Source organism: Plecotus auritus (genome assembly GCF_963455305.1).
Source record: "Plecotus auritus genome assembly, chromosome: 6".
Classification (NCBI taxonomy): domain Eukaryota; kingdom Metazoa; phylum Chordata; class Mammalia; order Chiroptera; family Vespertilionidae; genus Plecotus; species Plecotus auritus.
In genome coordinates this window covers 36,427,824-36,451,906 of record NC_137773.1, presented here as the reverse complement: position 1 = coordinate 36,451,906, position 24,083 = coordinate 36,427,824, and the positions used below count along the sequence as shown (strand labels likewise).

General features: G+C 53.4%; 1 protein-coding gene across 3 annotated transcripts in view; it reads right to left on the bottom strand.

Moving 5' to 3' along the window:
• FSTL4 (follistatin like 4) overlaps positions 1-24,083 on the bottom strand; it is a 332,505-nt gene that overhangs the window by 26,103 nt on the left and 282,319 nt on the right. For all 3 annotated transcript variants that reach the window (XM_080672857.1, XM_080672858.1, XM_080672859.1), the window contains exons 7-8: positions 23,159-23,325; positions 9,041-9,161 (exon numbers count right to left, since the gene is read on the bottom strand). In XM_080672857.1, coding sequence (XP_080528983.1) covers positions 9,041-9,161; positions 23,159-23,325 — 288 coding nt within the window. The remainder of the gene's footprint in view (positions 1-9,040; positions 9,162-23,158; positions 23,326-24,083) is intronic.

Genomic DNA, 24,083 nt, shown 5'->3' with positions numbered 1-24,083 from the left:
CTGGGGCAATCCATTGATTTTCCAGTGGGTCATTTTTATTGCTCCCCTTCTCAATCCCTGGAACACGGTCGAAAGGCAAGTGTGCCCTCCTTAACTCTGACTCGGCCGTGGGCCCTGGCAGTCCAGCTCGGGGCTGGGGCTATGGCCCGGCCCACTCACCACATGAGCATGGGTGGGCAAGGCATCACCCTCCATAGAACGCAGACTTCTCTTACCTGGGCTGTCTGTGGGGAGGTACCCGGAAGAAGTGGAGACTGTCTGGAGGACCTTCCATCTTACCCCCAGCTTTGGGCCCAGGAGATAAAATAATTACCATTTTCAGTGGAACTGAGGGCTCTGTCCTACTCACACATTTTACTTTACATACTTCCAAAACGGGTTCGTGAGAGCTTATGTAAAGGCACCTGGATATTATAATGAATGAAACAAAAGCCTCACTCTTCTTTTGGAATGATGAGGGATGGATTCTTCCTGAAGTGGGCAACTACTTATCTGGAAGCTCCTATTGTCCAATAAGAGACAGCATCCCAGTGCAAGATGAAGGCAGAGGAGGTGGAAGGTACACTCCCCTCCTCCCAGGACCAAACTGGAATTACAACTAAAATATAGAGCAATCATCCTGAATAACCAACTGAAGGCTAGCTGAAGAGAATTCTTATGACTGGGGAAGAAGGGGGACATCTGTACAAAAGGAAAACTCTTATAACCAAGAATTTACAGAAGAAGCCACATTGAGACTACAGGAAGGGCAGAGACATGAGATGGGCTGGCCCTGCTCCCAAGGGCAGTGGCTGGGACTCTGGAGGGGTCTCTCAGCTGCAAAGGTTCCCCCTGAGGAATGTGGGGTCTCAACTCCATGCTGGGGCCCCCAGCACAGAGCAGCAGAGCTAGGGAGAGAAGCCCACGTAACATCCGGCTGTGAAAGTCAGCGGGAAGGCTGTCTGCAAGGGAGAGGCAGGTGTCTGCTAGAAACCCAGGCACCCTCTTACAGGGTCAGTGCGCAAGGTCTCGCTCTGGGCTGCAGTAGAGGGAGAGCAGCTAGGAGCAGACTGGAGTTGTATGAATGTTAGGTCTGGTCAAATAATGGAATTGATACCCTCTCCCCTGGGAACTGACCTTTAGGCCACTTCACAATGGACATTCCACTTGCTAAGACCATTAGCTCTCCCCTCCGCACTTTCCCAGAATCCAGACCTGCACAGAGAATTCACAGCCCAGAAAACGCCTGTCTAGGGCCCTTTAAAAACCTCTGACTCCCCGTCTTTGGGTGCAGGTGCCATTTTGGGGCTCAGCCCAGCTGGTATCCAGATGACCTAATAAATTTATAATCCCTTACCATTTTGGCCTCGTGCATTCCTCCTTTGGTGACCCTAACGCTGAGGAGAGACTGGGTTGTGTGGCTCTGGGGAGATAGCTGAAGGGAACGCTAACAGGTCCCCATGCCGAGTCCCTCTCCCCCACTGCCCACAGACGCCGGCTTTCTGGGTCAAGCACTCCCCTCCATACGGCATCAGTAAGGCCTTCACTTGCCACCCTATCTAAAAGCCCCACCTTTTATCTGACTCTCCTTATCCCTGTTTTTAAAAAATTCCTCCTTAGTACCTTTCGCCCTTTGACACATACATGAAGGCAGAGAGTTTGGTCTGTTCATGGCTATGCTTCTAGTGCTCAGCTGGTGAGTGGCATGTAAAAGAAACTCCGTAAATCTTTGCTGAATGAACAGAGTGATGATGACACTGAGATCTGAGAGATAAGGGGGAGTTGGCAGCAAAGTGGCAGGGGTGGGGGGGGTGGGGAGAGTGTTCTCAGGGAGGGAACAGTGTGCGGTGGGGAGTCAGGAGCCAGGCGTGTTGGGGAAGTGAGAAGTGTTCACGGGGCTGGAGCATGGGGGGAGGTGGGCAGGACCAGCTCACTGTGCAGGGGTGTATGCATGTGTCTGTATGCGTGGAGGGTGGACTCACGGGGACAGGTGGCTGCTGTTGCCCCTCTCTGGGTGGCTAGGCCTCCCCTATTTTTCCTGAAGGATTGGTGTAGAGGAAACTGAAGCACAGCCAGGGCAGCAGTGGGAAGGGGCCCTGTGGACAGTCCTAGGCCCCCTGGCAACATAGGAGATCCACTGAGAAGCTCACCTTGCCTTGACCTGACTACCTGCTAAGGGGAAACTAGCACAAGGATGTTTAAAAAAATGACCCTATCATTTGGGTGGGAGCTCACCACTGCATCTAGGACCAAACTGCCCCCTTCACATGTGATGAGGCACCATGGAGCCTGCCGTCGATGCAACGGGCCACAGGCTCTGAGCCAGCACCTGTTCACCGCGGGCAGAAGCTGGGCCTCCTACCAGGGCCAGAGCTCTGGGTCCAGCCTCCGGCCAAGACTGGCAGAGCCTGAGGAGAGCCCCGGGCAGGAGGCGTCAAAGACCTGGTGCCCTTGAGCCCCACTGGGACGGGGCCCTGTCAGAAAATTCCTGCTACGGAGAAAGCGTCCTGCCTGCCCCGAGGAGGGGGATCAGCTTTCTGCCAGCAACAAGGCAAGGACCCGACTGTTTTTGTATTTGTTTTTTTTCCTGATCTCCCCTCTTCTTTTGTGTAATCTGTGCACTAAAAATCGTTTGAGATTAATATGTCCTATGTAAACAACTTCATTAAAAAAAAAATTTGCCAAGCCTTCCAGTGAAAACGTTGGAATACGTGACACAAAGGCCCGCGTTCTTTGGAAGCATCGGTCACTCCCGAGGTGGAAGGAGAACAAACGTGTCCCGAGTAAGAGGCATATTCGCGAAAGCACCACGTGGGAGAAGTCAGCAGATGCGGGAGATGATTATTGTGTTTTTGGGGGATGAATCCCTACTTGTCTGAACGGTGGGGAGGTCAAGGGTGTTTTTAATTTAATGGATTAATCATTTATGTCTGGAGTTCCTGCTCCTTCTGATGAAAGCAATGCGGGAGGTTTGCATGAAGTTATAAATCATGTCAGTGTTTGGGCCTCATCCCTGGGAGGCCTGGTCTATGGGGAAGTAATACTAATAATCTGAGAGAGGCAGTAGTTTCCTGGAAGGGATTCCTTTAGCCACCCAGGTCAAGGCCGAGTCACGGAGGGAGAGCTTCAGAAGATGGTGGCCCAGCCTGTATGGGGGGGGGGGGGTGTCCTGCTCTTGCCACCAGGGAGTGAGGCAGCTCCAGGGAGAAGAAGTCTATATTTTACTCCCCATTTAGGGTCTTAATTTTCCCATCTGTATAATGGGTTGGAGGCTCTTTGAGGAGCCACTAACTCAGACCTGTGTCCACCAACTATAGTAAAATATGGCTTGAGACAACCCCAAATTTCCCCCATATCTTCTTCTACCATGGACTTTGAACTATATCTGTATTAGACTTTTCCATATATCATATTTCATCAGGCCTATGAGGCAGGAGGTGTTGTTATTATTACCATTTTACAGGTAAGTTTACTAGCCCAAGACTGTATGTCAAGGAAGTACCAGCACTAGGACTGAACCTAGGTCTGTCTGGCTCAGAGTTCATGTCTTGACCCTTTGACAGAGGTGCTGGCAGCTTGGGTCTGCCCTGTGCCTAGGATGGAGCAGCCCCCAGCCCAGCTCCTATTCCCAGGAGTGGCATCTCTGTCTCATGGGCCCACAGGCCACACACAAACTCCCCAGCACATCAGCTGCTCCGGTGGAATCTTCTGAACCCCGCCCCCATCTCCTCCTTTCATCCTCCTCCCCTTCCTGTCTTCCTTCTGAGGTGATCCCACCTGGAGGACCAGACACAGAACATTGCTCTCTCCTCTGAGCACTTCCTCAGAGTAAGCCACAGGCCACCTGCCACCTGAAGGGGACCCAAAGGGACCTCCTGCAATGGCACCGGATTCTACCCAAGCTGCTCAGGGCCATCTTTCAAGCTTCGGATGGTGGAAAGGAACAAATCCCACTGGTGAACGTTGCCGCCTTCCACCCCTTCCTCAGGGGACTCCTTAGAAACGCAGTGCTCCGCGTGTCCTGAGCACCAGCAGTGCCTTCTCAGCCTCCCCAGGTCCTCCTGCCCTAATGTTACTCGCTGGCACCAGGCCACAACCTGCAAAGCTCCCCAGGCTCCCGACCTCTGTGAGCCTCCTGGGAACCCGAACAGCATCAAGAGTGTGCACAGTGACTGCTCAGCCCCACCCAGAGCTGGTGACACCAAGCCATGCAGTTCCCCAGTTCCTGTCATGCTGGGGGCAGGGACTGGGCCTTATAGTCACTGTCAGCGGGTCCTTCCTCAGATTCTCGCTAGGCCAGCTGTTTCTGATCAGGTCTAAGCTCAACACTGGGACAGAGATGAATGAGGCAGGGGTCCTGTCCCCTTCCCCCCACAGTGTGCAGCCCATGTAGCCATACAGGAGCATCATTTCTTTAATACAGCTTTTCCCTTAATTCAAGCCAGCTCTGTCCAGTCTCATCGCAGGATTAACTTGCCTCCTTCAACCAGATCCCTCCACTTTTGCACACACTGCACCACCACTCCCTCATCATTAAGCCCTCAGGACAATTAGGTTCTGGTCAGCATCCAACTGCCTTAAAGAACAAAGCCTTATGGACATTGGTCATAGAGAACATTTTATGAACTTGACCCCAAAGGCAAGGAAAGTAAAGGCACAGATAAATGAATGGGACTATATCAAACTGAAAAGCTTCTGCGCAGCAAAAGAAACGGACAACAAAACAAAGAGGCAGCTAACCAGATGGGAGATGATATTTGCAAACCGACAAAAGTTTAATTTCCAAAATATATAAAGAACCCATAAAACTCGGCACCAAACAAGCAACCCAATCACAACAGACACCTCTCCCAAGAAGACAGGTGAACAGCCAATAGATATATAAAAAATGTTCAACCTCACTGGTAAATAGGGAAATGCAAATCAAAACTACAATGGATACCACCTTACACCTGTTAGAGTGGCCATTATCGACAAGACAAGCAATAACAAGTGTTGGAGAGGCTGTGGGAAAAAGGGAACCCTCATCACTGCTGGTGGGAATGTAGACTGGTACAACCACTATGGAAAGTATGCTGGCAGTTACCCCAAAAGTTAAAGAACAGAGCTACCATGCGTCCCAGCAATCCCTCTCCTGGGAACACACCTGAAAAACTCGAAATCATGTATTCGCAAAGATACATGCACCCTAATGTTCACTCTAGCATTATTCACGGTGGCCAAGACATGGAAACAAAGTGTCCTGCAATAGAGGACTGGATAAAGATGCGGTACCTATCCACAATGGAGTACTGCTCAGCCATAAGAAAGGACAAAATAGCACCATTTGCAACAACATGGATGGACCTTGAGAAGAGTATGCTAAATGAAATAAGTTAGTCAGGAAAAGCTAAGAATTATATGACTTACTCCTATGTGGGATATAAAACTGAAACGCATGAACACGAACAGCAGTGTGGTGATTGCCAGAGGGAAGGGGGTGAGGGGAGAAGGGGGCCCTAATATATGGTGACAGGAGAAGATTTGACTTTGGGTGGTGGGCACATGGTGCAATATACAGATCTTGCAACATAGGAACCCACACCGGAAACCTGTATGTTCATGTTGACCAATGTCACCCCAATCAATTTAATAAATATGTAGAGAAAAGAACAAAGCCTCAACTGTTGATCAAGAGAAGAGAGTTTCCGTCAAACTAAAGATAACACCTTGCCCTTAGTTATGCTTCAGCCCCAGACCCATGAAGGTGGACTGGCCCTACTGACCACATTCTTGTGTAACCAGACAGAACAGCTCCCTGGCTGACATTAGGACCAAATGCAAGACTAACCACCCCCACCTTGGCCCTGACCTGTCAGTGGGGCCCCCGACCCTAACTCCTTTAGTTGCGATGATTAACGATTTTCTCTCTCTCTAATCCATCCCCTAGAAGCCATCAGGGAACCAGGTTTTTAGAACACTAGCTCACCTGTGTCTCCAAGCTGGGTGCTACTTCCTTAAATAAACCTTTCCTTTCTTTGCTACCAACTCCTGTGCATGTCTTATTGGGCTTTGATGCATGCAGGAAAACGAACCCCTTCAGGTCTGTAACACCCACAGCAGCTCAACATGGACCTGCTGTCCCCCTGCCCCTGCACCCCACATCTGGATTCTCCAATAGCAACAACACCATACCCCAACAGGGAGGGAGGGCAGGGCAGGGGTCAAGAGCCTGGGCTTTGGAGTCAAGATCTGTTCTGTGCTTACTCACTGTAGGGCTGGGGGTTCTGGGCAAAACACTTGCTGTCTCTGAGCCCCAGGTTCCTCATTTGAAACAGGGATGGTGCACAGGAGATATTCAGCAAGGGTTACTACTGTGTCTTCCATACCACTCTACTTTCAACAACACCTTCCCACCGCCCCACACAGTATGTGCTTCCCTCTCAGTCCAGCACAGCAAGCTTAACTTCTGGAATACTTTGATCACCTCTCATCTTATTCCCAGGTCAGCAGGCAGTGGACTTGTGTCCTTGTGAGGTCACAGTTGGCCTATGTTAGCATGTTGCTCCCATGAGGGAGTTGGTTCATGGCCCCAAATGCCATCCCAAGTGCCTGGGGGTCAGCGCAGCCCAGGGACCTTGGGGCTCGGGGAGCTAGGGCCACCTGACTGGCCTAGCCCAGATGTCATGCAGCCAAGCCCATTTCTAATTTAATGAGGTAGAAAACGGATCACAAATAAAGAGGTCCCAGCATGCTTCCTCCAATTCTATTGATAGTACTTTGGCTGGAAGAGAAATCTGGAATCTCTAAGCAATTCCCTGACGCACAAACTCCTGCTCAGACCTGCTGGGTGATAGGAATGATGCCCAGCTGGGTCTGGCTGGGCGAGTCTGATTTCCCCAGGGTGCTGATCCGCCACAGCACCGTGGGGAGACAATGGCTTGTTTGTTCTGATGGCTGGCGTGGCCAGGTTGGGGTCAGAGCATGGATCTCAAACGGCCTCTCTTTGGATCTCTGTGGGGAGGTTTTGCTGTTTAGACTCCCCCAGCGCCAGGAGCAGCCGCTTCAGGGGAGATGAGCACTGGCTGGGCTGGTGGGGCTGTGGGGAGAGAGGGAGGGGAACAGAGGCCCGGGAGGTAGAGCACTCCCCAGTGCCAGTTGGACAGTCCACTCCCACCTGGTGGGAGGAGTCTCTTCTCTCCTTGGAGCCCAGCGCCACCACAGGTGTGTGTGGGCCTGGGATTTGCTGTGGATTTGGCACAGGGAGGGAAGAACTGGCTCCTCCACATCCTGAGCTCAGTCTCAGAATTCTAGGGGGACTCGGGGCAGAGGGCCCTCCTAGCACCATGGCATGGCCACTTAATGCAGGAAGGCATTTAAGACCACAGTCTCCTCTAGAAACCCAGGCTCACCTGTGAGTAACGGCAGGTGGCTCCCCTCCCTCCTCACAGACTTGCTTTGAGGGGAATAAGGAGGACAAGGCTCAAGCCCCCTCTTCGTGCCCTTGGTTCTTGTGAAGTGTGGGCCGGAATGAAGGGCTGAGCTGAGGATCTGGGGATATTGATTGATTTCCCTTTTCCAGGCCTGTCTGAGGACCCCAGGCACCCAGGCGTTTAAACCACGTGGCGTTCTTCTGCAGCCAAACCTTCCCAGCACGGTGCTGTGCGTTTACCTATGCCTGTTTTGGACCGGAAAGCCCTCTTCACACTGTGGAGCAGGTGTCCTGCCCCTGCCGGGGAGAGGCCCAGACACTGCTGCCCCCCAGCCCAGCAGCTGGGCTGGCTCCCTTGGCGGGTGTTATAACTAATAACCCAGGGTTATTCTGGCGAAAGCCAGAGATTTCATCGTAGGCCTGGATTCAAGCCAACACGCACAGCCACAAACCCCAAGAGGATTAAGTGTATCCCAGTTCAAGGGAGTTATTAATAAAATACGGCTTAGCAATATGAGTATAAAAGTCCCTAAAACATCCTATAGGGTAAATGCACAGGCAAACCGAGCTCATCCAGTTGTCCTTAAGTGGCTTGTTACCATGGATCCCAGAGGTAAGCAAAATTGAACCTCATTCTTGACATCTTGCTCACTTTATCTCAGAGCAGAAGGCTCAAAGGATGTGGGGCTGACTTGAGCTTCTACTATACCACTGTTCCCTGACGCACAAACTCCTGCTCAGACCTGCTGGGTGGTAGGAATGATGCCCAGCTGGGTCTGGCTGGGCGAGTCTGATTTCTCAGGGTGCTGATCCGCCACGGCACTGTGGGGAGACAATGGCTTGTTTGTTCTGATGGCTGGCGTGGCCAGGTTGGGGTCAGAGCACACGCCCTGGGTCTAGAACATTACCTGCCCGTGGTGTGGCCCCAGGCAAGTGACCTCGCCTAGAGACTCATCCATACGTGGGTTAAAGTATACCAACTGGGAGCATCCATGTGACGTGTAAGCACAGGACTGGCCAGAGCAAGTGCTCAGAAAACATGGCTGCTGCAACTTGCTGCTGTCCCCAGGAAGGGTTATTTCTTCCCGGTCCCAGGAGTCCTGGCAAGCATGGCAGGGGGACGGGAAGGGGGACGAGAGCTGGAGGAGCACAGAGCCTCCCAGGCCTGCCCAGGTGTGGGCTGGGCTTGGCCCCAGCTGAGGCTGGTTGAGTCTCTGAGGGAGGGAGATGGGAACCAGCCTGCTGAGGAAACAGTGCCTCCCAATTGGGTAAGTGACATGGGTCCACACTGCCTGAAGTGACGGTGGGTTTCAGACAGTGTCTGCTTCTCACTGGAGCCAAGACCATACACAGCAGCCGGCCATTGCCCTGTCACCTGGAGGCCTCAGCTGCGGAGGGTGCCGCGCCTCAGGACTCACCCCCTCGCACCAGGATTCGTTTCCTCAGAGGGGGCTTTGGGTGAAGCCAGACACCAGAATTAGTTGGTGGATGTTGCCCTTTTCCCATTGCCCCCTTTGCTTATGAGAGAGATGGGGTGCTTGGGGGGTCAGATGTTTCTTTAAGAAGACAGACTACAGGAGAGGGAGGGTGGTTCTGAGCAGCATCTGGGAGCGCTTTGAGGGGACGACATGCACGGAGCCATTTACTAACCATTCACCTGCAGGACGTGGGTCTGGAACAGCTCCTCGTGGCCGGAGGCGTGGCAGGTGTAGTTGCCCATGTGGACGGTGGTCACCTTGGTGATGTAGAGGGAGTTGTCCTCTCCGAAGTCCTGCGCGGGGCGAGGAAGGCAACGCGGTTGGCCTCTCTGTTGAGGAGCTTGGGAAGGATGGGCAGGGCTCCCCGTTTCCCAGGGAAACAGAAATGCTGCAGCTTTGAGACTTCCTTCCCGCCCGTCCCCTTGCTCAGCACAGCTGCCTGCGGGGCCGTGCAGGCTTGGGCAGCAGGACCTGCATCGCTGTCCCGCTGTCCCGTGTCGCTTGCCCAGAGCCGTATATCCACGTAAGGCCTTGCTCACCTTCTCGGGGAGGCCGCGCTTGAACCCTTCCCCAGCAAGCTCCCTCTCAGCTTCCACTGGGCTCACCTGCCCTGCTGTTTACTGGCTGGTTCCCTGGCTCCTGCCCACCTGTTCGTGGAGGGCGCCTTGTTTAGCGTAGGCAAACTTTTTCTTAAAGGGCCAGATTGCAATAGTTTTGGCTTTGTGGGCCACAGAGTTTCTGTCAACTACTCAGCCCTGCCTTGTGGCACGAAAACAGTCATAACGATACATAAACCAAGCAGTGCCACTATATTCCAGTGACATTTTATGTAAATACATAGGCAGTGGGCAGATTTGGCCTGTGGGCTGGGCTTTGCTCACCATGGGTTTAGAGCCCACCCTGATACCAAAATGATTTCAGGCAGCTTGCAGAGGTCTGGAAAACCCAGAGGAAAGAAATAAGACTCTCAGGAAAACGGGGCAAACAACAACAAAGGGCAGAGCATAACGAGAGCCAGGAGGGCTGATGCGGGTGTGACTGAGTGAGTGAATGTGTGTGTGTGTGTGTGTGTGTGTGTGTGTGTGTGTGTGGTCCATGGGATGCCGCTCAGTAAGCCTTGTCCCTGTGGTTCTGCAGCTCACAATGTGGGCTCCCATTGGGCTAGTCCAGCCGTGGGCAAACTACGGCCCGCGGACCGGATCCGGCTGTTCTATCCGTTCTCTTGCTCTCCCCTCCGCTCCTTTACTTTGAATTTATATTAGTTCACACAAACACTCCATCCATGCTTTTGTTCCGGCCCTCCGGTCCAGTTTAAGAACCCATTGTGGCCCTCGAGTCAAAAAGTTTGCCCACCCCTGGGCTAGTCGCTAGTGTGTAGGGGAGGGGTGGGTGGGAGGGGCTGTTGGCTGGTCCGAGGCCCCTGTGAGCGCTTGGGCACAAAGCACTCACCCAGGGCCTTTTCGGTCAGCCGTGTTCTCTCTAGCAGAACCGTGCGCAATGCTGGCCGGGTCCAGCCCAACTACAGACAGGCTGGGAGACAGAATTCCCCGGAGTTTCAGGGGGACCCCTCATCAGGTTTGGCTTTAGCTACCAGACATCTCTGAGGGGTGGTTCTCAGAGCTGAGGGGACTGAGGAGGGCTTGGCTCACTGGTTAGAAACAGGGCTGTGCCGTGCCGGTTGTGAAGTGATGGGCCCGGCGCTCGGACACAGAGACTCAGGTTTTAGCTTGAACTCTGTCATGGATCACGCGCTCCCCTGTCCCTCAGGCAAGTTGTGCCCTGCCTGCCTCATGAGGTGTTGGAGACGGGGCAGGAAAGTGTCTGTGAACACGTTTTCCATTGTGGGGAGTGTGACATACGTGGGGATGTTACTCTTCTTGTCTTTATTAACAGAAGATGCAAAACTCCCCTTGGCTCCCTGGAGCCTCCACCACCCGTCCCTCCGGCTGCTCCCCCGGCTCCCCCAGAAGCAGTCTGTGGCAGGAGGGAGGAGAGGCCACAGGCAGTGGGCACAAGGGTTGTCCAAGGGCAGCCACATGGCAGCTCCCGGTCCTGGTTCCTGTCATGCTCCTGCTCCTTGAAACGCTGACCCTCTGTCTTGCTCCCACTCCAGAGGGCCCGGCCACAACCCTCATGAGTCCTTTAAAGATGCTTTCTGGCCAATGAACTAGCCCCGTGGTCGGCAAACTGCGGCTCGAGAGCCACATGCGGCTCTTTGGCCCCTTGAGTGTGGCTCTTCCACAAAATACCACGGCCTGGGCGAGTCTATTTTGAAGAAGTGGCATTAGAAGAAGTTTAAGATTAAAAAATTTGGCTCTCAAAAGAAATTTCAATCGTTGTACTGTTGATATTTGGCTCTGTTGACTAATGAGTTTGCCGACCACTGAACTAGCCCAATGAGGGGGTTCGGGCTCAGAAAGAGGCCGCGTCAGGGAGGAGGTGGAGGGTGGGTGGTGGACGCGTGCAGCCAGCTTTCAGGGAATAATGCCCCAGCGCCCCCGGGGAGTGACACACTGGAGAGCTCTGCTGGAGCCCTGTGAGTTTCTCTGAAACATTTGCTCTGCTTCAGAAAGCCCACTCCTATCACTCTGCGGAAGCTCCGATAATAAAAATAAAACACCAGATAGCTGATTTGTCCTGTGTCATAACAGAGTCATAAAGGGTTCATACCTGAGTTGCTTATGAAAAGTTAATGGTTAGTCAGTTGTGGGGCTGACTTACTTCTGGTCTAAGCTATTGCCTGTGTCAAAACCTAAATCTGGAGGAAAATACATTTTGCTGGCGTCCCGTGGTGGGATGGCATCCTGAAAGTGGGCTGGGAAGCTGGGTGCAGCGCCGCCTGGGGAGCCCCTCAGCACCTCAGCTGGCGGTTCCAGGGCAGCTCCCTCCCAAAGGGCAGCCCGTGCCTGGCCCCTGGCATTCCTTTCCCTCCACACTGTCCTCCCAGCCTTCCCCCACAGCCCTTCCTCACGGGAGGGCCCTTGATGCCGCTGTGCTTGTTGTCACCTCCATGGGGGTTGTGTGGTCACATTCCTCCAGCTGAGAAGTGCCCCAGGCTGAGGTTCAGGTTCGCACAGATCAGTGTAGAGTGATGCCACAGTCTTTAAAAGCTAATTCTGTGCCAGGAAGTGTGACATATATCACCTTGTTTAATCCTCAGGAACCCTTAACACCGCCCCCCCACCACCCCCGGCCGCCCCGGAAGCCATAAAACCGAATGGAAAGCCCAGTTCTGCCTCATTCACAGCACAATGTGACCTCCTCTCACCACCTCCACTGCCACCCCGGGGGCCAAGGCACCATCTCCCCCTGGGGGGAGGCAGGGACCCCCACGCAGCAGCCATAGAGCCTCAGACTAAGGGTCTGCAGGGATGATCTGCCTGTCCTGCTCCCAGCCCAACTCCTTCCCCTCTCCTTGCTCACTCCACTCCAGCAGGGGCCCCTCGCTGTTGCTCTAACATGCCAGGCATCCTGCCCCCTCAGGAGCTTCCTACTTGCTGCGCCCTATTCCCCAAAAGCAACCTATCAGCCTGGCCTGCTCCCCGCCTTCAAGTCTGCTCAAATGTTACCTGCCACCCTTCTGTACCCCCCCACCCCCTGCCTTCCTTCTTGCTGTATTTCTCTGTTGGCACTCACTACCATTTACACTGTTCTTTGTATTTGCCTGGTTTGCAGTCTGTGGCCTCCCGCGCCCCCCCCCCCCACCCCCGCCCCGAATGTGAGCTCCACAGGGCAGGCAGGGGCTCTGCACGCAGTGTCTCCAGCACCTTGCACAGGACCGGCATCGCTGAGCGGATTGTGCAGTGTGGCTAGGATTCCTGCAGGGACTGCCTTCTGGCTCCTTGGGTTTGACCACTGAGGCACCCACCTCCTGCCTTCCCTTCCACCCAAACGTCCCAGTCACATGGGTCAAAACGAGGTGGTCGGGGCGGGAAGGCAGAGAACTGGGCTCCATCTCGCCACCGTCTCCTTCTCCATGCTGCATCCCTCAGGCCAGGACCCACTGATACTGACTGGAGAGAAGGCTCCACTCGGAGCAGGAGGCAGAGATGGGAGAGCCCATGCATGTGAGCCCATCCCAGACTCGGGTGACTTCTGGCGAGCCCCTAACAAAGCCCTTTAACCTCTGTCTGCTTCTCCTCACTGCTCCCGGGAGGAGCGGAGGCATACTTGGGTGCTCAGTTGGTGTCGGTGCCGAGGGGTGTGCGTCAGCTCTTCAAGGACACGCGGGGCTGCTGGATGCATCGGGCTCTGCTTCGAGCACCTCAGTCATTACCAGCCCATGATTTGGGCTCTGGGAAGAACCTGGCTCTGTAATAAAATAATGTCTCTAGGCTAAAATAATAGGCATCATGTAATTATAGAACAAAGTGCATATTGTTTTCTGGAACATGAATACTGACTACAGAAATCAAATTTACCTCATTGGATGTGAGGAAATTACTTTAAAAATTGATTTATAAGAAGCTACATAAAACTGAACCTGCAATCCTTACTCTCCTGCATGCTCTCTGAGATATGTCTGCACACCGCCATCAGTGCTTGATTGCATCTCTGTAATTGTCTTTTTATGGATGGCTTTTTTTGTTGTTCTGGTGCATAGAAATGTATTAGCAAAATCAAGGTTCTTTCTAGCAATAAACAGATGCCAGATTAGACCATTCTTTGTATTGATGCACATCCATCTTTGGGAAAGAGACAATTTTACTTAAAGACTTGGTTTTTGCCTTTTAAAAAGCTATTTTCTAAGTATCTGCCCTTAATAAAGAAAGTAATTAAATGAGACTTACGTATTAAACTATATTTAAGCAGAGGCGAGATGGGGGATGTTGTCATAGTGATGCATGGGAGTCAGGTCTAAGTAACACGAAAATGAGCCATCCGTGCTGAATACTGAGTGACTAGGTGTTAAGCACAAGGACTCCAGAGTGGTTTCAGAGTTTGGGTTAATGATACTGTCAAGGCTACAAGTTAAAACTCAGCTTAGAAACATTTTTTAAGAGCTTTTCCAACCCTGTGCCCTTCTCTGGAGCACCCCTGCCTCTCTCTGGGGAAGATGGAGTGAAGGAGGTGGTCTTTGCCTCCATGCTGGTTCAGTTCTGGCCCCCAGAATTATACTAACCGGAGCTTCCCATCTGCACAAACATTTGAGCATCATGGACCCAATCATCAAGCAATAGCAGCTCCTTGAAGATGGCCGGTCCTCAGAGATGTCTGCATTCACGCAAGCAAGGACCAGACGCATCCTTGGTGGGCACACGCAAACTTCCATGTGGACACACACAGTAAACCTGAGCACACGCATGCTCGTTCCAACCCACTGGCCTTCTACAGCTGACCACTCTGATCCACACTCGGATCACTTCTTCCCAGCCCCTGGGAGGACAGACTTGCCACTCTGCAGAACCAGTCCTCTTGCCCAGAGTCCTCTTTAGAAAGTCCCTGCAACTAGAAATGATCCCTGAGTAGCTGCTGAGTCCCCATGGGAGGGCGGCCATGGACAGTCACTTTCAGTGGGTCTGTCCTCCTGCCCCTCTCCAGGCCCAGGAGAGGGAGCCAGAGGCACGAGAGCGGGCCCCTGGGAGGGCTCCTTGCTCCCCGGGAATGCAGGGAGCATGTGGTTGCTGGCGGATGGGTTTCTGTGGCCAGTCTCCCCATGACTGAGTGTCAAGGGGAGGCACTTCATCTTCCTGTGCAGCACTCTGGTCCCCACTGAGTGGCATGGTGCCCGGTGCATAAGTGGTGCTCAGTTATATTTGCTGAACGAATGGAGGTGTGTCAACCAAGTGTGCTGTCTCCTGGGGAGCCCTGAAGGGAAGGGTGGAGAAGTAACATCACCTGAAGAGAGGTCTGGTCTGTGTCCTCAGCTCCTGGGAGGTGCTCTCGAGGCATTTGTTGCCTGGAGCTTTCTCCACCAGGCAGTCTAACAATGCTCTGGGCCCAGTGGCATTAGTTTTGCCTCCCCCGGGTCTGGATACCAGAGGTCAGCCATGTGGGCATATGTGAGTGACCTCAGGACACCAGGCTTGTGTGAGTTTCCCTGGCTGGCAGGACTCTGTCACATTGTCACATGTCGATGCTGGGAAAGTAACATGTCCACAACTCCAGGGGAGGGGACAACGGGAGCTCACAGGTGGACCCTCTTGGACTCTGCCCAGGGGTGTCTCCCCTCGGCAGATCTTAATCTGTAGTCTTTCCCTGTAACGAACTGTCACCGTGAGTGTAACGGCCCTCAGAGAGTTCTGTGAGTCCTTCTAGCAAATGATGGAATCTGAAGGTAGCTTTGGGAAATCTCCAGACTTGCCAGAATGAGGGTGGTCTTGCGTGGAATGCTGTCTCTAACTTTGTAGTTGGCACCAAAATTCAAACAGGGCAATTGTGACCCAGCTGTGTGGATGCTGAGCATCTGTCCTGGGAACAAACGTGAGTGCCTGAGTACGCACAGGTGTCTGGGCACCTGCAGCAGAAGGCTCACATCCGAGACAGTTCTGAGCCCTCAGCTTGTCCTCAGAGGCCAGAGGGCAGACACCTCTTGACTGGCCAGGACTCCAGAGCATCGTGTGGGGAGTGGCAGCTCATGGGGCCCGAATTGCAGGCTTGAGTCCCTGAACAGAGCTTTGGATGGTTAGCCCGTCAGCTCCGCATGGCCAGCTGGGGCGGGGGAGGGACTCAGGCACTAGACTGAGCTCCAGACCGCTAGAGCCTGCTGCCTGCATCTGGGCAAAGTGCAACACGCCTTCAGAGATGGGTCGTGAACTCCAGGCTGAGAGGGCCTTACTGAGGGCACCAGCTTCTCTAAGCTGGGCCATACTCACAACAACAGCGGCTGCCATTCGTGCTGTCCTTGAAACACTCCAGGGAGGATTTAATTAAATTTCCTTCCACAGCTCATTTCAGGGACCGAGAAGGCTTGCAATCAGGAAATTTCTCCTGATACGGTGTTTAAAATTCTTACACACTGTTGGAGGGAGTGTAACTTAGTGTAGGCTTTTTGGAGGAAGATTTGACAACATCCATCAAAACCCAGCCAGGGCACATGCCCAGGTTAGGGGCTTGATCCCTAGTGGGGGGCGTGCAGGAGGCAGCCGATCAGTGATTCTCTTTCATCATTGGTGTTTCTATCTCTCTCTCCCTCTCTCTTCCTCTCTGAAATAAATTAAAAATATATTAAAAACGAACAAACAAACAAAAAACCCAAAACATGCCCACCCTATATGTATTCTTTCTACTTCGAAGAACAGACCTACTTATGCAAACGTGCAAAGAGGTGAGTATAAGGATGCTTACTGCAGTACTGTTTGCAGCAGGTAAAGCCCCAAACAGACTGAATGTGGGCTGTCCTGCTGGGGCTGGGGAGGACAGCCAGGCTTGGCAGGTGCTCAGGATGGCCTGGGCTCTGCATTCAGGGTCTAGGAGCTGGCTCACAACTTTCCTGAGGGACCCTATACCTTTGAGATGGGGCCAGAAGTGGTCACTGAGCATAGGGGAAGCCTTGAAGCCAGTGACAGAGGGAAGAGCGGTGGCCCTGAGGGAGCCAGTGAGAAAGCAAAGGCCAGCGGAGGTACCTGGAGGGGCAGAGCCCGCCCCAGGAGTTGCACAGGCTGGTGGACCATGGGCCTGGCCCCTGTCTCTTTAGAGCTCTGGCTGGCTCTCCCAGTGGCTTGAACTCATCCAAGGTTCTAAGGGACCAGGAGGTCACCTGCAGCCGGACACCAGCCAGAGAGAGCTGGCCAGAGCCTTTGAATGTTTCAATACAGTGTTTCCCAAGATTTTAAAACAAAATGTACCCAAGTGTTTAATGAGATTATTTTAATGCAGAACTTACAACCACTGTCTATCGTGTTGCAAACAGCTCTCCATGCTGATCAAACGCCTCTCATCTCTTTACAATGGATTCATGACTGGTTTATATAAAGACAATAAAAATTAAATGAGTCATGAGCTCCTAAATCATTCTCTTTGGTCTTTTTACTAATTCACTTCCAAAGGGGAGCTGGCTGTGAGCACATGCTTCATTAGAGCTATTTGTTCCTGGTTTTACACCATTTAGGCCTGGGAAAAAAACAAGCCTTTAACACATCCTTCAAACACTGCCACGAATACTTTCCTCTAAAGGGTTTTGTTTATCTGCTTTTATTACTGAGCTCCGCCTGCCGACATCTGAAAGCTCCAAAAAGCAAGATTTGGTGAAAGATGAAAAAGAAAATAACCCAATAAAAAGAAGAGTGGCTCTTCCAAGTCATTTGAAATATACTGGATTTGCTGTAGGCCTTTTTTTAAAGAATACAATAGAAAAATGTTGCCTGTCCCTGAGAATATCCCAGCCAAACGATCCCAGGTGCAGGTCTCAGCCTTCTGCTCCCCTCCTGGTTGGGGAGAGGTCAGAGGCTACTGAGACACATGGGCCTGTATCTGCGGGGACACATCCCAAGGGGCCTGCGCACTGCAGTAGTCACTGCTGGAGCAGGAGGCAGCCCAGCTGGCCCCAGAGCGAGGCCTTGGCAAGGCTGGGTGCTGCGGGTCATGTCCCAAGAGTGAGGCACACAGAGAGCTCCGGCTGGGTGTGCAGGTTGGCTGTAGGCCCTGGCAAGTTCCTGGCCCCTGTGAGTTACGTAACCCCGCTTGCCTCACGGGGTTTCGGTGAGCGTTACATGAGATGCTTCTCGTGCACAAAGCAGCATGGCCCCTGGCCCCCTGGACGTGGAGCTGCCTATACTGAGGGTGGAGACAGCAGCAGGGGTTCAGCTGCCAGCTATTTTTGTGACGTTGGGATGTCCTCTCCCTGCTTCTGTTCTCCTCATGGGCAGCTCTCCTGTCCCAGAGGATCATGAGGGACAGTGAGAAAGGCAGTTATGAGGGAGGGCAGGTGACATTGCTGAGGCAGGATGTGCAGTTGGGTTTGGGGACAGTCATTTCACTCCACCCTGAGTGGCTGCTGTACCTTTGGTCTGGATGGAGGACTGAGGCCTAGCAGGGATTGCATGTTTAGTTTCTGCAGAAAGTGAGGCAGCCTCTCCCCCGGGACCCCTAGAACCCCTAGGATGGAGGCCAGGGTAGGGGAGGGGCCTATGGATCTGCCTCTGAGATGGGCCCTCACCCTGGTCCCCAAAGCCCAGCTCCGAGCCCTCAGGAGACAGGGGCTGGAGGGGCAGCTCTGGGGGAAAGTCAGGGCTCTATGGTCCCGGTGAAAAAGTGGGTGCCTGGGTGGGATCGGGGTGTTCCTGGCTTATGTGCACCCAAGCACGCTCCTTCTCTCAGGCTGCCTGACTGACTTTAGGGCTGGGAGAGTCCTCCAAGGCTACCCAACTGGTCCCCTTTCCGCTTGGGTGCCTGCAGTGACAGGTGTCTCAGTAGCTCCTAAGGCAGAATTCTTCCTGACAATAAGCTAAGCCCATGGGGATGTGGCTGAGGCCCTGGGACGGAGTGCCCTCCGCACCTGACATTGTGCTGTCTGAACAGAGCAGAGCCGGGGCCACTGCCCACGGGCCACAGTGGGGTGAGGGTCTGTCCTCCGTCAGACGCCAGCTCAGGCCCACTCCTGGACAGCAGCCTCGAGCTTGGGCTTCAGCTCTGGGAGGTGCCATGGCCTTGCCCCCATGTAGCTTCGGAGGTGGGGGCAGTGGGTCATGTCCTGAAAGCTAAAGTGGGCGGCCGCAGGGCCGGTCTGAAGCGCCCAGACCCATGACTGCCTCAGTAAAGAAACAAGTGGCAGCTGGCCAGGACGCAAACACAGTACAGGCAGCCTTTGTTAGCTTGCGTAGCTGTGGGAGTAGAAACTATTGATTTCTGATGGAACAAACAGAAGGAGGCGGCACAATCCAGAGACCCACTGCCAGCGGCCACAGGGTGTTCCCGGCAGCACCTTCTGCTGAGAGCGCCTGTCTCTGGGCCTTGAACTTGGTCCCTGATGCTGCTCTGCTGGGGGCGGTGTTTTTCCTGGTGTGGCTGAGGCAGGGGTCCCTCATGCAAGCTGGGGCCTCCTGCAAAGGGGTGGGTGGCTCAGGCAGCCTCAGGAGGCACACCAGGTCCTGCCTGAACTACCGGGCAGCCTGGGGCACTGTCCCACTCTGAATGCACTATTGGGGAGGAGACCCCTAACCCCTCTCCTCTCACACTCCCAGAGCATGAGCAGAGTTCCCCTCATTTCTGAGTCCCACTTATTTGGGGTCCCCCTTGGGTGCATGTTTAATCTTAGGCTGGAAGGGGCTCATGGTCAAACAGACATTTGACCGTGTCACTCCCCAATTTAAAATCTACGAATCCCACTGCCTGTGGGAACAGCCAAGATCCTTTATGTTAATATTCAAGCCTGTCATGTTCTGGCCCCAGCCCCCCATCCAGACTCCTCTCTGGCTTATCCCTGTGCCCTGAACCTGGGCCAGAACTTCCCCTTCCTCCGGCCCCCAGAACTGGCTCCCTCCTTGTAACATGGAACCTGTAATTCTGCCTTTTGATGTCTCAGCCCCCTCGAGGACGAGGGTGTCTTTGCTCTACGCTCTGGCACAGGCCTTGGATTCACCAGCTCATAGTATGTGAGTCCAGAGGATGACTCTCCACGTGCACCATCTGGATGGACACACACACACACACACACACACACACACACACACACACACACACCTGGGACTCATGAATGCTTGTGACAGCGACACTGATCGCTGGGGAATCCGAGAGGCTCCTTCCCCCTCGGCTCTGGGCTAGAGAGCACATTTACTTTCTAATCAAATATTATTCTGATGCTCCAGGCATCCTTGGTGTTTGCAAGTCAGAAAAGTTTAATTACATGTGTCATTAGGATGGCATTCTGTAATGGCCCTGTGAGTGAATTCATTAACAGAATTCTTAACAGATAAGACAAGACAAATTAATATTTTGTTGCCCATGAAAGCGTCTCATTAAGAGAGTAGTGAAAAAGTGATTAATATTTTGTTGCCAATCAAGATGTCTCATCCGAATGACAAAACAAGGAGGCCCGCACCTCCCCACGCTCGCTCCGCTCCCGCCGTGGGTCTTGTAGGCTGATCAGCTTCCTGGTCTGTGCAGTGTTCTGTGCCAGGCGCTAATTACCACGTGGGGGATAGTATTCCGTCTCTGACTGCAGCGGGCGGGGCGGGCGGGGTGGGCACTGGCATGCTGTATGCTGAGAGTCTCTATGAGCTGCTCAATCCCTGATCTTTGCCCCGTCAGGGCTGCCCTTCTGGGCTGTTCTCCCCTGACCGCTTCAAAAATACCCCTTGAATCCAGAGGACTTGGTTGTCCCCGCTACAGCTGATTTCCTCCCAGGGCTGCTGTCCTCACGGTCCCCAGACGGGGACTGCTCCTTATGAACACCTGCTGTGTGGGCACCTGGCTAGTCGTGTCACACATCTTCAGCCTAAAAATGCCCCCGCAGAGAGGACATCCTCATCCCCATGGCCCCAGAGGCTCAGAGAAGTCACACAGTTCACCCAACAGCTCTGGACCTGCAGGAGCTGGTCATTGTCCGTCTCCCTGCATGAATCCAGACTGACATGGATGGTGTTGTCCCGTCCTGAGGACAGGCAGCAGGGGCAGCCCAGCGTCATAGCTGCCTGACTGGGGAGCCTCAAGGCTTCTGCTGGCTGCTTTCTGGGGACTCAGGATGCAAGGTGTTGTTTGGCAGCAGCAGTAATAGTAATAATAATAATGATGATGATGAGGAGGAGAGTGATAATAGCATGGAACACTTATGCCAAGAATGTCACATGTATCTTCTCATTTAATTTTGCAACTATAACCCTATGAGGTAGTGACTATTATTCATACCCATTTCATGGAGGAAGAAACTGAGGCTTAAGAAGTCAAGTGGCCTTTCCAAAGTCACTCAACTAGTAAGTGGCAGAGCTTAAACCCAGGTACCTTTGACCCCCCCCAAGAGTCTGTGCCCTTCACTGGCAGGCTGTGCTGTCTCCTTCCTCTTCCTAAGGCAGGGGAGCCACATACACCTGCATGCACGTATGTATGTGTGAATAGACGTGTGTATCTGTTGCGTGTGTTTTTGTGTGTATGTGTGTGCTTGTGTTGTGTGTGGTGTTTTTTGTGTGTTTATGTGCATGTATGTGTGTACTTATGTTGTGTGTATTTGTGTGTGTAGAATGTGGTTGCATGCATCAGGCCCGTGGACCCCTGTGGGGCTGGTGCTGCCCTGCACCCTCACATGGGGGTTTCTGAGAAGCTCAGAGTCCTGCCTGTGTGTGGGCTGCTGACTTGACCACGAGCAGCAAGTGCTTCCTGGGAGGTAACGAGAGGCCATTAATCTCCAGTTGCACCCACAATTACCCAAATTGCTAACCTCACTGTGCAAAGTAAAAATGCAATTGAGTTGGTGCTGGAGGCATGTTTAAGGGAGGGAAACACACTCAAAGTAATTTAATTAACTGATGGCAAGTGCATTAAGAGGAGTTCTGCCTCAGCCTTTATTTCTGGTGTCTTTAAATAGAGCATCAAGCAAAGCCCGTGGATGTTCAGACAAACACAGGCAGATCTACTGGCCACACATGGCTAAAAGCTGATGCCCACCTTGACAGCTTTTGTACATACAAATGTGCACCCCGACACACACACACACATGCACCCAGGACACTACCCTCCCTTGCTAAGATCCCAGATACGCTCTGGGTGTCTTAAGCTCAGAAGACTTCCCATCAGCATCTGCCCGTCAAGCACCCATCAGGTTTGTGCTGACACTGACATCCAGATATGGGTAGAATCCAGCCTAGGAGGAAATCACAAGGAAACGGTCCTGCCCAGTGTGACTGGGGGAAGGGCACTCCTGCCAGCTCTGCCCAGAGTGGAACTCCAGGATGGCCCCTCTTTCTGTCTGCTTCCTGCACCATTTCCAGGGTGCAGCAAGAATCCCAACTCCGGAGGATTCCTGCAGAATTCCGTACGGGGCCTCCCCATAAAGCAGGCTGCAAGGTCGTGGGTTTAGCTGCCCTCTTGTGGCCAGCAGCATTGCTAATCACACTCCTGCTTGCACGGGCATGTCTCTAGGGCTGGGGAGCTCACTGCCTCCTGCGAGGGCTCACTCCATCGACAGGCAGGGCTGTGGCTGGAATGGGGTTCAGCTAAGGAACTAAAATTGGTTTCTTTTTGGGGTGCACCCTGGCCCTTTGTGCTAGTCCAACCCTTGGGTCACACAGACCAGGCCGACTCCCTCTGCCCCAGCACCTCCCCCAGCACCTTAGCCCTGTTAGTGGGAACTGGCCACGCATCCCACAGGTCTTCCTTCTCTGGTCCAAGCATCCCATTCTGAGCCAGTTGACCTGACCTGTGCCAAGACAAGGGCTGCCCTCCGTTTCTGCTGACCTGGCAGCACCCTGCTTGGTGACATCATTCTGTCTTCTCACATGAACTTCTGGGAAACCATTTCACCCACTGAGCCAAACCAGGGCCAATAAATATTCTTGAATGAATCCCTGTATTTCTCAAGTGGTACCTCAAGGGAGGTACCACTAATGTCGCTTTTCTAATAAATTAATTCATTGAGGATCAGCTGTTTAAGAAATTGCTTCAGTGCTGCAGGCAGTGTGGGTGATGCTGGGACCCCAGCCCAGGCTGCCTGGGCCCTCAGCAGAAGTTCTCCTGTTGGTCACATTAGGCTGTGTGAGCTCAGGGCTCTCCCACTCAGCGCATCACACCCCCATTTCCCACTCCATAAGCAAGGCCTCAGGTGGGACCCTCTGGCTGGACCTAATTTTCTTTCCCCTCATCACCTGGCCTCTGCCCTCCAGCCAACCCAGCCCAGGAGCTCACCTCTGCCCTTCACAGGGAACCCCTCTTCCCCATGTTCAGCTGCCTATATTCTGCCCAGCTTTAGGCCTGGAGTTTTTCCTCCACGCCCCCCAGGGGACCTCACCCAGATGTGCTCCCTGCCTGGGAGCCCTCCTATCCGGCCATGTTGTCTGTTGCACTGTGGTCCTCCCTCTGAGCGGTGGGCTCGATACACAGCCCCTCCTCTCACATCCGATCCTCATGCCCGCCTCCTGGCCTTAGCTGCTTTGGCCTGTAACAAGGACCTCCTGCCCTGGCCCCGGCTTCCCCGCTCCCCTTCTTCTGGGCCTGGCTGGCAGGCTTACAGCCACCAGGCACCCTGCCTCTGCCTGTGGTGGGACTTGGGTTTCCTGGTACCTCCAGGTGTCAGACAACAGGTTGGGAGGTACCAAATGTGGGTGGCAGAAGAGAGCCCTCAGGGCCTGCCTCTGCCACAGTCTTGCACAGGTTATTGCCCTGGACGCACGTTTGAGCTCCAAGTCAGAGCCAGGTCACTTACGTTGATGTCTTCCAAATCCAGGAAGTTCAGGGCGAGCCCGTTGCGCTTCCAGACGATGGGTGGCCGCAGGTCTCCGTGGACAGCACACGTCAGCACGGTGCTCAGCCCCACGGTCACTGTGGCCACGCTGACCCTCTCCTCGGGGGCGAGGCTGAGCTGAACCACCTCTGCAGGGAGAAGAAGGCTGTCAGGTGCCGGGGATTTCCTGCAGGGCAGGGGCCGAGGTTGCTTGAAGGCAACGGGAATTTGTCCACCACGTGCTGACAGAATGTACAGATGGACATACCTCCTGGGAGAGGGGCCACAACTTATGCCAAATGGTCAAAGGGCTCTGTGGGTCAAAACGGGCCAGGAACCACAGCGAGTGCAGAGGAGCCATCTGGGCTGCGGCTGGAATGTGGGCTGCCAGCCCTGTGGGCCATCACACAGAGACCAGGACCAGACGTGCAGCGCCTGCCATGTGCTCCCGGCCTCGGGCCTCACGAAGTCTGGGCCGGGCTAGGTGCAGTCAAGCTCTTCTTCTGGGGGCAGCGTAAAGGTTGCGCTGTCTGCAGTCTGGGGAATGGACTGGCTGACCTTTGAAGGCTTGTTTCTGTCTGAGGATTCTCTGAACTTGGATTTGGATTTCTGCTCAGCCACCATGCACGGTAGCCTTTAATTTTTTGAAGTGTACTTTATGCTGCACAAATTATTAATCGTTGCCATTTCACACTTGATAACTGGCACGAAGACTGATCATTCTTCAGGCAAATGGGAAGGGTCTAAAATACTTCCCTTTAACCACAGGCTTTCTGAAATTCTTGGGATTTATGAAAAAATGAACCAGACTCAGATGTTCAAAAACCAAAATGGGATCAGGCTTGGAGGGAGAGTCACCAGCCCCCTGGCTGGACTGCCTCCCCCAAGTCTGCAAGTCAGGGGGCTT